Raw genomic sequence first — 12,041 nt, 5'->3', positions numbered from 1 at the left:
AATTTTATGGGAACAGAGTACTCTGGGGTTCTAAAGGAATGGACAAATTTATGTTCACAGTAGATGTTACCTCGCAAACTTTTTGACTGTATGGTTGCATACTCATAGAATAAATTAAAATAAGATTATTTTTCTCAGCATAGTAAGTTCTAAAATCCCCTTGACTTTTTCTATCTTTTTTTTTTAAAGTTGATGTAGTTTAACTCAATCCAAATAAAGTTTTAAGAAGTGCCAGTACTTAATAAAAGTTTCCAGCTGTCTCAAAATTCGAATCTGGAGTCTCTATTAGATGCAAGTGGTTCATTGCATATGAAGCTATCCCTGCCTTTGGCATGAAAAGCCCTAAGCTGATTACAGTTTTATGGCTCAGGCAACATGGGTCAATATATATATATATATGTATTGAAACTGATATAAACTGAGATTGTATTTAAGTCATTGACTCATGATAATTTGTAGATCTTTCCTGGCAGCATCCTCTTTACGTTTGGAAATCTGCCCCATCTAGAGAAAATGTTAAACCTCTGTTATTATCAAAAGATTTTCATTTTGGTCTAACCTCAGGTTAAGGAAGAGGCTCTGATTCTATATGAAGGCTATAATATAGTCATACAAATTTTCAAAACTATGACTGGGGAATTTTCTGACATATTCTAGAGGAGCTAAAAGACAGCATTGACCAAAGAGTTTGGTAAATTAAAATTTTCATTTCTTCAAATAGCTTTCGTACTTTTTACTAGTTTAAGCAATATTGAGATGCAAATTGCTGTTTTCCTGCTATATAATGTAGTGTTTCTGTATTATCTGTCCAGAAGAACTGACCGTGGCAGCATAGAAAGCTTCTCTGTATCTTGTGCCTGCAGCAAATGCTAGAGGGAAAGGAGATCTGATCTCTGACAGCTGGGTTCAGGAAGCAGAGAAATGGGACCCTTTCAAACCTGCAAAAGGCTCAGGCTTGACTACAAGTCAGCAAGGAACAGAGATAATGGGACAATGGCTGTTTCTTGAAAATGGCCTTTCCCAGAATAAAAGTATTATTGGAAGAAGATCTGTTGTTCAGCTCAAGATACTGTTGAGATTTGGCAAGAATTAAATGCCATCTGACAGCTAGTGTTACACCTAAAAATATCTCATAGGTCTTAAGAAAGGAGACATTTTTTGCCTATCATAATTTACAATTATAACAGTCCTATTAGCTTAAAACCAACAACATTCTTTAAAATTGCCTTTATAGGAATGTTTTTAAGGGTGTTATTTATGTGGCCATATAGTTATTTCAGAACTTGCTAAATTTCTTTAACCGTAGCCCAGTAATATGGCCTTATTTACCTTTCATTTGAATTGCAGTAGATGGTGAAACAGAATTAAAGTTGCATCAGACTGTTTGTCATAGCTTGCTTTGACAACTTCAAGGTTAGTTCTACCTCAAAACAAGTTTCCGAGTCAGCAGGATGGAAGATATTTATGTGTGAAGAATGATGAAAATGGGGAATTTTACTGTAGTCTTGTTTTTGGCTGTGGCTTGTATCTGGTCTTGATTTTCTTAGTGTTTTATATTCAATGGCATTGGTAAGGGAAGATGGATCAGTAATGCATTGACAGTGTGTTTATGAGTTACAAAAAACTAATAGGAGAAAGTTGAGGTCTTCACATTGGAAAGAAACTCTTTGTAGAAAGTAATTACAATATGTAGTAGTCATGTGGAATTTTAATTTCTACTTTTGGTGACCTAAAACTATTGTGCAGTTCTTTGAAATTTACCTCCCTGTCCTTTTAGAAGTTTCCTCGGGATCTCATTTTTATCACCTTACAGTATATTGTTTTTAGGTGGGTGAAGAGGGATTTTAGCAAAAGTGGGAAAAGAATAAGCCACAACGAAACCAGTTCTTAACGAGAAGTCACGTATCTCTTAAACTTTGGTCCCCCCTGCAGTCTTGGAAGGCAGAGGGGTGCTGGCTCATTCAATGGAGAGAGTCTGCTGGCTCTTTGCACGGAGAACTCGCATCAGCTTCAGCAACTACTCGCATGGAGTAGGGCTGAGGAACACGATGGGGAATATTTCTAGTCTTTCTTTCAGCCTTTTACCACAGATATCTTTATGTTTATGTGTTCTTTAATAGCTGAAGTGGACTGGGCACTGTCAGTTAAAATTTTAGTCAATGTTGTCTGGAGGGGAGGGGTAAGGAAAAGCAAAAAATGGTGAGTTACCAGAGTTTCACAGGGAAAATTGCCTAGTCTCTGTAACATTATGTCTGGCTTTAGCCAATGTTAGTACTCATTTCAGGCTCTCTAAAAATAACAAGCAAGCAAAATAGGGAAGAAATGCAATTATAGATATAAGTCTGAGCTTTTTAATGATTTGTAATAATAGTAGGTAAATAAGCATCTGTCTCCCAGATTTATGAAACTCTGCTTTTCATGATACTTAGGAGTTTCAATTCCAAAATTGCTATGTAATAGAAATAATATTTTGAAACAGCAAATTCACCACATAGAAATGCTAGCCTAAAGGAAAAATGTGAGGGCAGAAGGGAGAAGGAGAGAGATCTCAGATTGTCCTGCAACATGCAGTCTTGGACGACAGAAGAATCAAGCAGAAATTGTTCCTCAAAATTAAATTCTTATGCCTGCAAGTGGGATTCAGTATAGCAATATTTTTTCACAGCTTTTTGGTAATATTACATATTACAAAATTCCTAATTTATTACTATTGCTCAGTGTATTTATAATGATGAAATGAAGAATGAAATAAAAGGCAGAATGCACACACCTGGGTGAGAGCAAATTCCCTCGTGAAACAAAAAGTTGATTTATTTATTTTGATACTTCCACTCCTGCTGTCAGTATTTGCTGGGGGCAAGTGGCTCTTCAGACATGGCAACATGATGGGGGTGGTGAACTGCTCCTCCTGTGCACTGGAATAGCTCTGGGTGTAGAACAGTGGAGTGACTGCTAGCAGGAAGAAGAGAAATGGTAATTCCCAGGTACTGGAGGTGAGCAAAGTCAAGCAGAGAAGTGTAGAGAGAGTCCACAGTAAATCGCTTTTAGCCAGATTAGGCAGGAATACCAGCAGCTGAGACTTTCCTTGTAAAAATCTAGCTTGATATAAAGTAATAATATCATGGACTTTTGCTTGGAGCACAGTGTGCTTGGAACACACTTTGCAATGTGTGTTCTCTGCTATTTTACCTTACCCTGATTGCCTTTTTGTATTGTTTAGCTTATTTGCTCTCCTGCTGCCTTTTACTTATTAAACAGATGTACAGGATGATGTAATTGATCAGATAAATAGATGGGAGTAGAATACAATAATGTTGTTACTTCCCATTCTTCTTTCTGTTTCTTATTCATCCCAAAAAGTGAACAGTGGTCTTCCTCATAAGAATTGCTTAATAATGTGACTCCCTGCCCCCAGGGGATGGAAAAAAGATAAACAGATCTTTCTAATATAAAGGGAACATACCTGCCATGCTCCCTCTGCAAAACACACTGCCTGTATTTCTGTTAGTACCACTGTCTCCAAAGAAAAATAAGCATCTCACTCTTTGAATAAAACATACCCTTAAAAAGTAATGTTAATGTGCTGCTCAGCACTCACAGCTAATCTTCTCATGGAGATTGTGCTGAAACTAAACTGAGGGCCAAAGTAAATCAGGCTTTCATTTTTAATGATGAATGTTTCTGGAACAGAATGTATCAATCCCAGACAGAAATCAGAGCTGAGATGGAGATAAGGTCAGAAATATGTATTAGTAACACTAGGGAAGGGAATAGTATTGGTGGAATGCTGCTTCTAAAAAAACAAAATACAACCCACAAATAAAAATGCATCAAATTTCTGGACTATGTTTGCACTTTGTAAACAATCATACTGAAAATTATGGAAACAAGGAGCCCAGATACTTTAGAAAACATGTTTTACTTCAGGAACCTTCTATGTGGGGCATCTTACAAGCCAGTGAAGAATTTCCCAGGCATTTGGGAACACAGTTCTAAACAGTTTGCTAATTCCCTGTAAATCCCCAAATTTAAGAACACTCCATATCTCACAATATTTTTATTTGTCCATTGCATTTAATGTAGTGTAACTGTCAAGGTAGTTTTACACGCCTGCTGTCGCAGAGGGTGAAAGCCCTGAGTGACAATGGATAATTGCATCTCTCTAATTTCCAGTATCAAGTATCAGGCAGCTACTGAAGAACTTTAAGCATTTATTCAAAGACTACCCAGCATTTGATTTGAGTGCTCTGTTAAACTGGAAGTTGAAAAGCCCCAGCTCGAAAAAGGAATTAGAACAAGCACTTAAGGGTAGAGAAAAGGAATTGCCAAGAAGTCAACCTCTGCACTGAGAGAAACAACAGCCAGGACCTCCCTGTGCTGAACAGAGCACAGGGAAAAGGAGAGGGAGTCCTTCCTAGTGTTCTCAGTTTCCATAGGGCAGAAAGTGGGCAAACAACTGCACAACTCAAAGGACAGAAATATGATGGATTAGGGGTAGTTTCAGTTCATCATTTCTCTAAGAAAAATCAGGAAATTTTTACATACCCTACTGACAGTGACAGACTGCTCTAGGTACAATTAGCTAAAAAAAAAAAAATGGAGCAAGTTGTTTGTCTAAAGAATGAAATCCTTTTATGTTTTCTATTTTTATGTCCTCCTATTGCATAAACAATACCATGGTTACCTTTTACTCTGTTGTGGTTTGACCATGCTGTCTTTCCTAAATCTTGCTGTTTGTCCTTCTCCACCCTGTCCTTTGTTTCCGGTGACAGACTGATGAAGAGGAGGATGCTGAGGTATGGTTCTCTGAAAGAGCATGTCATCCCATGTCTCCTGTGTGCTGTGACATCTAATTTCTAACTTAGATAATATAGACTGCTCAACTTCATCTGCTCAGCTGGAACTATGAACCATGACATTTTTCTCATACCTTTTTGTCTCAATAATAAGAATGCATTTTTACAGTCAGCTTTAACCATATGCATACCTGTCCTCTGGAATAAGGATATCCTGATCTGAGGTCTTAGTAATTTTAAGTTTCCTCATTTCTTTTCTTTAATGTCTCTTCATTAAACTTCAAAGTATCCTCATTACCCAAAACATCAGTGATATAACTGTTATGGGGATCATAAATTACCTTGGGCTATGGATTATCAGGATAGTTTCATACTCATTATTAAGCTGTGTGGCCCCACATGGTATTATTTTATAAAGTGTTCAAAAGCATTAGGATATAGCGATATTAAGCAAATTGTAATTGTTTTCTTTGCTGTATAAATTGAGAATAAGACACTTCAGACATCCTAGAGGTGAGCCGTGTATCTATCGTGAAGTGCTCCTGAAGGTGATGTCAAAAATTAATGAGTGAATAAATAATTTAAGAACTATAATGTTCTAGCTATATTCATAATAATACAATGTTATTGTATTGAGGAGCATCTATTGTGCAGTGCATTTGCTGTTCAGCATTAGAGTCTTCTTCAATTTGCTGAACATAAACACTGTGTCTTAATGCTCGCTGTTTCATAGTGGTGGTCATTTGCTCAAGAAGCTGGGGTTTGGGCAGTAATTTGTGGCAACATCTGAAAATTAAGGAATAAAATAAAACTTCTGGCTCCAGAGCTTCACCCCCAGTGATGATTTGTGCTGTATAGCTTGGGACACAGAAAGAAAACTACATGAATTAACCTGTTTATACCAACATATAACTAACGTGTGTGAATAGTAATTAACAGTTATGTGAAGGCTTTATCCTTGGGTTTTTTTCTGAGATGGTATTGATTATCTTTACAACCCACGCTGTATAAGAGAGTAGTCTTAATGCAAAAATGGCATGCACTTTCATAGAAGTTTTTCTGTAACCTTTTTTTGTCTTTTAATTTCGCATGTGAAACTCTAGCACTTGAATATTTTCACATCAAAATGTTACAAGCTAATATTTTAACATGCAAACAAACTTCTCACCATCAAAATAGGTCTCATACTGGTATATTTAGCTCAGTGCCTTGTAGGGATTATTGTTTTGCTACTCAGTTAACTTGCTACCTTACTGCAGAAAGTCACTATGTTAAAATAGGATCCTACTATCATTAATTTCAAGATTAAACATTTTCAATTTGCAGTCTTGACAGCCCTGGGGACTCAATCAAAGCTCTGAAAGTAGGGCCCAGTCTTTTCTTCCAATTTGCCATTCTCTGACAGAAAGGCTTTGCAGGTTTGCATCCCTTTAACTGACTGACCTGATACCACCAGGTGAATAATTAATGTTGTTTATTACACAAAGGAGGAAGACAATTCAGCACTTTTTCTTTCATCTTTGCTGAATCAGTCAGAGTAAGAAAGATTAAAAGGAGAAAGAAAATGTTTTTCAGTGTCTGATGCTGGGCTGATACAGCTGAGAGTACCGAGGGGTGTTGTTATCTGTTGATGCCTGTTTGTTGTCAGCAGGGTTGGTATTTTCTGCAACCAGGACTGTATTTTAAATGTGCTCTGACCTGTCTGTGGTTTAGAGCATAGTGGTGAATACCACCATCACAGCCCTTTGTAGGCAGTCTGAGAAGGGAGCTCTTCTCCTTAGAAAGTAACCATTTCTGCTGTTCTCATCCGTTCCTAGATGGTTGCTTTCAGTAACTGTTGGGGCTGCTGCATCCCCACACTGTGCATGCCCAGCTAATGTAGCTGCTGTTGTTCTTCATGTAGTCGTGGTGACAGGGAAGCAGAGGGCAGATTCCTCAGTCTCTTGTAAGGTTTTGTTTGTTCTTCTAACTGCTGACTGCAATATTTGTGTTTTGGCCATGAAATAATTTGGCTGGGTGTTTTGGGACCAGAGATTTTTTCAGGGTTACTGGTAATGTATTTTAAGGTTATGTGTAGATAATTGTGTTTTAGAGCAGTTTGAGAGTTTTGTGTGCAGCAAGGCAGAGAGGCAAGAGGAAAAGGTGTGTCTTTCTAGACCACTGTCCCCGTTTTGCCTTGTTACTGCAAGTCGAACAGAAAAAAAAGCAATTTTTTGGTTGTGTTGGGTTTTATGCTGTCCCCCTCGGCGTCATGCCTGACCCCAGAGCAGGCCCAGTCCGGATTGAAGGTTTCAAAGCAAGTCCTTGACTTGTACCTTTTACTCTCAGACATAAGGACAAAGCTCAAGCTAATGCATCTGTTTTGACTCTGACTGTGTCTGGTCCCTGCTGTCGCCCTGTTTCAGATTTATTTCTGGTCAGGGTGCATGCTTCTGGAAGAGGAGCAAATGTTGCTGGGCTCTTTTGGGAATAGCTGCACTCCAAACCAAGCCTTGGAGGACACTTTTCTCCTCGCAGTTCACAGTCAAGACTGGCCTATTCTCCATGCTGTTTTCAGCTGAAACAACAAATCTGTTTCCTCCCACAGTCAGGCAAGTTCTCCAGCAGCTCACCCCCGTGCCAGAGCCAGCCACAGGGGCTGCAGTACGCCGAGGATGCTGCCGAGCACGAGAACATGAAGGCTGTCCTGAAGACCTCCTCCGTTGGCGGGGAAAGCACCATGGCACTCGGGGTCCGCACTCGCAACCGGGCCAGCCGAGGTAAGTGCCAGCAAGTGTCCTGGTTGGAGCACGGTGCTGATAACACCAAGGTTGTGGGTTTGATCCCCGTATGGGCCATTCACCTAAGAGTTGGACTTGGTGATCCTTGTGGGTCCCTTCGAACTCGGAATATTTTCTGTGATTTTATGCGGTGCAGTAGCCACACAGTGGCCCAAACGTGGGTCATGGCCCCCATGCATAGCACTTATGGTAGAGAAGGTCAAAGGGGAAGGAGAACAGCCCAGTGGTGTTTTCATGCTGGAAGTGGCAATTTGGGGCACAAGGATACAGAAGAATTTGCCTGAAGTTTTAACACATGGATCACAACCAGAGTAGTGCCTGGGGGCCTTAGGAGTCCAAGCCTGCAGAAATTCCCACCTCTCCCCACACCATGATCATGACTGCCCACTAGCACCCCAATTTTTTATTCTTGTTCTCATCATGAAAGCAAAATGGGGCATCCAGGGAATCCATGATGTGATTTTCTTTTTATTTTCAATAGAAGTAAATAAAAAGTAGCAATTCAAATTGAAGCTAAAAGACATTGCAGCATTTTATAAAATTAATGTTTGGGTAGAGGAAAACTGATAGGAAGAAGATGATGAATCTTTTAACCACCTCCCTGCGAAACTGCAAAGATAGTGGTTGTTTTCTTTTGTCTTTTCCTCACCCCTTTCATACCTGCAATTCATATAAGATGGTTTTGGACTGAAGGTGATGCACCAAAATTCCAGTCTTCAGTTTCCTACTTTGGTATTTCTTCTCCCTCTCATCTGGGTATCTTACACTTTCTTGACTCTTTTTTGTTATGACTGCACATCCAGAACATCCACCATTAAGTCTCAGTGTATGTAGTCATTTAAGGCTTGAAACCATGATCCTGTGTAATTTAGAGGTTTCACAACCCCAATTTAAGAAGTAAGTCAGCTAACTAAAGTACAAAGATGAAATACTTCAAGCTGCACTGCAACAAGCTGAACAGCTGAAATAATCTATTGAATGCTAACGAGCCATGTGTCCTGATTGTGATAGTCAGCTTGTGTTCCCCTGAAGGACAGCAGAGGCAGAAGATGGGTGAGCCAGACAGGAGCTTGTCAAGAGCACTATTGTAATACAACTGCTCCTGACAAGAGCCAGGAGACAAGCAGCAGAGCAAAGGCCTAATCAAAGCTGTTGTTTATTGACTTCAGGTATGTGATATAGATTGACCTCGTTAGTGATGCTTTTGCAAAGCTCGCTGTCAGTGTTCACGCTGCACACTAGCCTTCAAATTCTTTAAAAACAAAAAGCACACAGAACAGTAGTCAGTAGTGGAGGAACCCAAAGATGTGTCACACAGAGCTCCATGGAGTAAGGAGTGCCAGAGCCTTGGATTCGGAAACATGGCTCACTTGTTTGTTCGTGGTTTTAACCAAAATTGCTTATTTAGCTGTTCAGCTTCCCAACAGCTCTTCCTTTTCTGCTCGTAACAGAGCAAATGCAGTTGTGCCAGAATACATACAGCTTTGTGATGAGAAGGTGAATTCTTCATTGTGAAAGGGACAATGAGACATGTCAAGCCACACTTTCTACTCTTTTCATGTCTCCTTTGCACTAGGTTGGGATACAAATGATCGTAAATTTATTCCGAATCTCTTTTGGTACAAAGGACCTGTGTTTCTGATTTGCATCAATCCCTAATGTGCCATGTCTTCTAGTACCTGTGTAACAAGGAGAGAGGGAAAAACACATCCTTGGCTTATAGACAGCCTCTAGGAGACACTTGACAGTTGTATGGTCAAGAGCAAGACTCTGAGGCTGAAAGGGATAGAAAGAAAAAAAAAATATACATATATATTATAATTGCATTTGAGCTCTTGGTTCTCTGCTGATACAGCAAAGAGTCTAGGGTATTATTTAGAAATGTTCTCCATTAAGAAGAGTTTTCTTTGGTCAAATTGAAGTTGTGATGACTGAGCTGCATGCTGCAATTTCCAAAAAAACTCAATTGCAAAACCAAAGTGACTCAAGAGACTTTCTGTCTTCTTTTCCCTTTATTCACTTGTTGGAACTTTTCCAGGCCGTATCGGTTCATGGAACGCTGGCAATGACGATTCACCGAACGCAACGGATGATGCAGCGGATGAGATCATGGATCGCATTGTGAAGTCCGCCACCCAAGTGCCAAGCCAGCGAGCCGTGCCTAGAGAGAGGAAGCGGTCACGAGCAAATAGGAAGTCATGTGAGTATATGGCCATTAAATTTCTCAAAATAAGAAAACATGTAAATATTTAGGTATATCGATGTAGGAACCAGGCCATTAGTAGGTAGACATGCCTTGGTAGTTCATAGTTGCTCGAGTGTGTACTTATGATTGGCTTGTGTTCCTCTTACTATTGTTTAAACAATGTTGTATGCTGTGGGTGGCTCTGTCTTCTGCAGAACTTGAAATGTCCTTAGCAGTAAGAGAAGATTGGTACTTTAGAGCTGATGAGGGTAGTTATGAGTTACTAGAGAAGTCAGGTCAGGACCTCAAATGAAGACTGCTTAAAATGCTATAACTTACGGTGAACTGGCATAAAGATTAATAGCTGTATCTGTAGCTGAATTTATTCATAGAGCAAAAAGTAGCTTGAGATATTTCGCCTTTTAAAATCTTTCTGTCTCGTGCTGTGTGCTATCTTTTCGCAGCCCTGAAAACAAAATGTCTACTGCTGCTTGGCTGCAAAGTGATTATAGAGGAGTTTAACTTCCACTGGGAAGAAAAGGTAGCACATTTATAAGGTGGTCTTTCAATGGTGTAGTGTGACCATGGGGCTGAGCTGCGGCACCCAAGTTTGAGGAATTTGGTTTCATGCTTTAGTAAATACGATGCGTAAGAAGTGGTGAACTTTCTGCTTTTTTTTTTCTTTTTCCTCATGTGCAGAAACTACTGCAATTACTATGAGAAGGATAAGTATCCAAAGAACGTAAGATTTTAGTGTTTAATGTCATTCACCATATGTGGCTTTTTGACTACCTTTCCATCCATCTTTTTAGCATTTCTGGGAAGTTAGGACAAAGAGGAGTCAACAACAGTGAGTGAAAAATGACACAGATTTTCTTTTTTGTGGAATTGTTCTAACAGAATCAGTGATCAAAAACATTTGATATTGCTATAAACTAGCATGTGCTGAAAGCATATTCACTTTCCCCAACATGCTAAGTAAGGAACTTCTGCATGTGGCAAGAGCAAAGACAAAATAGACACTGTGGTTAGATGAGCCAGTCTCTAACCAAAGAAAATGAGCTGACACTGGATCGTCTGTCTTAATTTCTGTCATACACTGTGCCTTACCTCTTTGTGGCATCACCTCCTGCTGCTACCCACTTCCCCACACAGTTCTGGTGTTCTGCACGTGCTGACTGCCCCAGTTGGCTTGTGCATATGAAATAAACCTCCTGTATGTTTGCCTATTTCCGTGGTGTATCCCATGATAAAATATTTCCTCTGTTAGTAACTCTGTCTTCATGCACACACATACCAAAAACTCTTATTCTTGATTCTTACCAGTGCTTCTTTCCCAAGGAAGCACTAGCTGCAGGGAAAACAAAACAGGGTAATGATGATAAAAATACTTCATATTTTTCAATGGAACTGTCTTTTATATTCAGTAAAAAACATTAACAGGGGTTAAACATTCAGTAAATGTTTAGGCTGGGACTGATTTCCATTGTAATTAATCATGATACAATCCGTCTCTTTTGCTTGTTTTTTCTTCAAGATCTGGACGGGACTCTAAAGTGGATTAAAAGGCAGTTTCAAAACAAACATCAAGTTCAGTAGTTTAGTGTCCCTTTCAACTGATAAGTGCAGAAGTGTGGAAGGGGAATATCTTACTGTCTCACTCAGAGAACTGTTTCACTCTGGTAGATAGTCAATATACCTGAATGATTAATTAATCAAGTAGATTAGTTTTCAAATACACTCAGCTGCATTGATAATATGGCATCTCCAGGAAATGAACAGAGATCAACCCTTGTTAATGCATGATGCAAGTTAATAAATGAGCAGAAGATATTTCAGGTAGAAACACATAAACATTTTAGAAAGTGGATTTTTAGGCATACCTTAATGATTTAGATTAGCAAACACTATGATATTTATTGTCTGCAGAGCAAAGACACCCTATTTTCTAATGAGTTTTATTCACCACCTTCAATCTTCAGGCTCCCATGCACATCTTTTGGCTTTTGCCATGAGCCTGGTATTCAATCTGTTCATGGACATCAAAGAGAAACTCACTTGAAAGGAATGATTTTCCCTGTGCATCAGGTTGCATATGTCTCATTGCTTTCAGTGCAGAGCTGGAAATCTTGTCAGGCTTACTTAGCATTCAGCAAAGATTTTAGTGAACATGAACTGAGATATGTTTTTAGCAAAAATCAGAAACCCAGAAGATTTATATGTAATTGCACTGTAAACATTTCCTGTGATTCAGCCAGAAGGTTCTCACTGGCAAGGGAT

General features: G+C 39.3%; 1 protein-coding gene and 1 long non-coding RNA gene across 10 annotated transcripts in view; both read left to right on the top strand.

Moving 5' to 3' along the window:
• LOC126635861 (uncharacterized) overlaps window positions 1-12,041 on the top strand; it is a 1,135,091-nt gene that overhangs the window by 989,858 nt on the left and 133,192 nt on the right. The window lies entirely within an intron of this gene.
• The window catches only part of FHOD3 (formin homology 2 domain containing 3), a 387,674-nt gene that overhangs the window by 356,571 nt on the left and 19,062 nt on the right, over window positions 1-12,041 (top strand). For 5 of the 9 annotated variants that reach the window (XM_050307354.1, XM_050307309.1, XM_050307347.1 and 2 more), the window contains 3 exons: window positions 4,773-4,796; window positions 7,384-7,555; window positions 9,615-9,776. In XM_050307354.1, the coding sequence (XP_050163311.1) occupies window positions 4,773-4,796; window positions 7,384-7,555; window positions 9,615-9,776 (358 nt within the window). Of the gene's footprint in view, window positions 1-4,772; window positions 4,797-7,383; window positions 7,556-9,614; window positions 9,777-10,573; window positions 10,612-12,041 lie in introns of all 9 variants that reach the window. The other 4 variants (XM_050307317.1, XM_050307372.1, XM_050307383.1 and 1 more) reach the window with 2 other exon arrangements.

The sequence above is a fragment of the Myiozetetes cayanensis genome, unplaced genomic scaffold (genome assembly GCF_022539395.1).
Source record: "Myiozetetes cayanensis isolate MyiCay16 unplaced genomic scaffold, myiCay2020 scf1, whole genome shotgun sequence".
NCBI classification, from domain to species: Eukaryota; Metazoa; Chordata; class Aves; order Passeriformes; family Tyrannidae; genus Myiozetetes; species Myiozetetes cayanensis.
The sequence above is the reverse complement of the archived record's forward strand: the minus strand, read 5'-3'. Positions and strand labels throughout refer to the sequence as shown.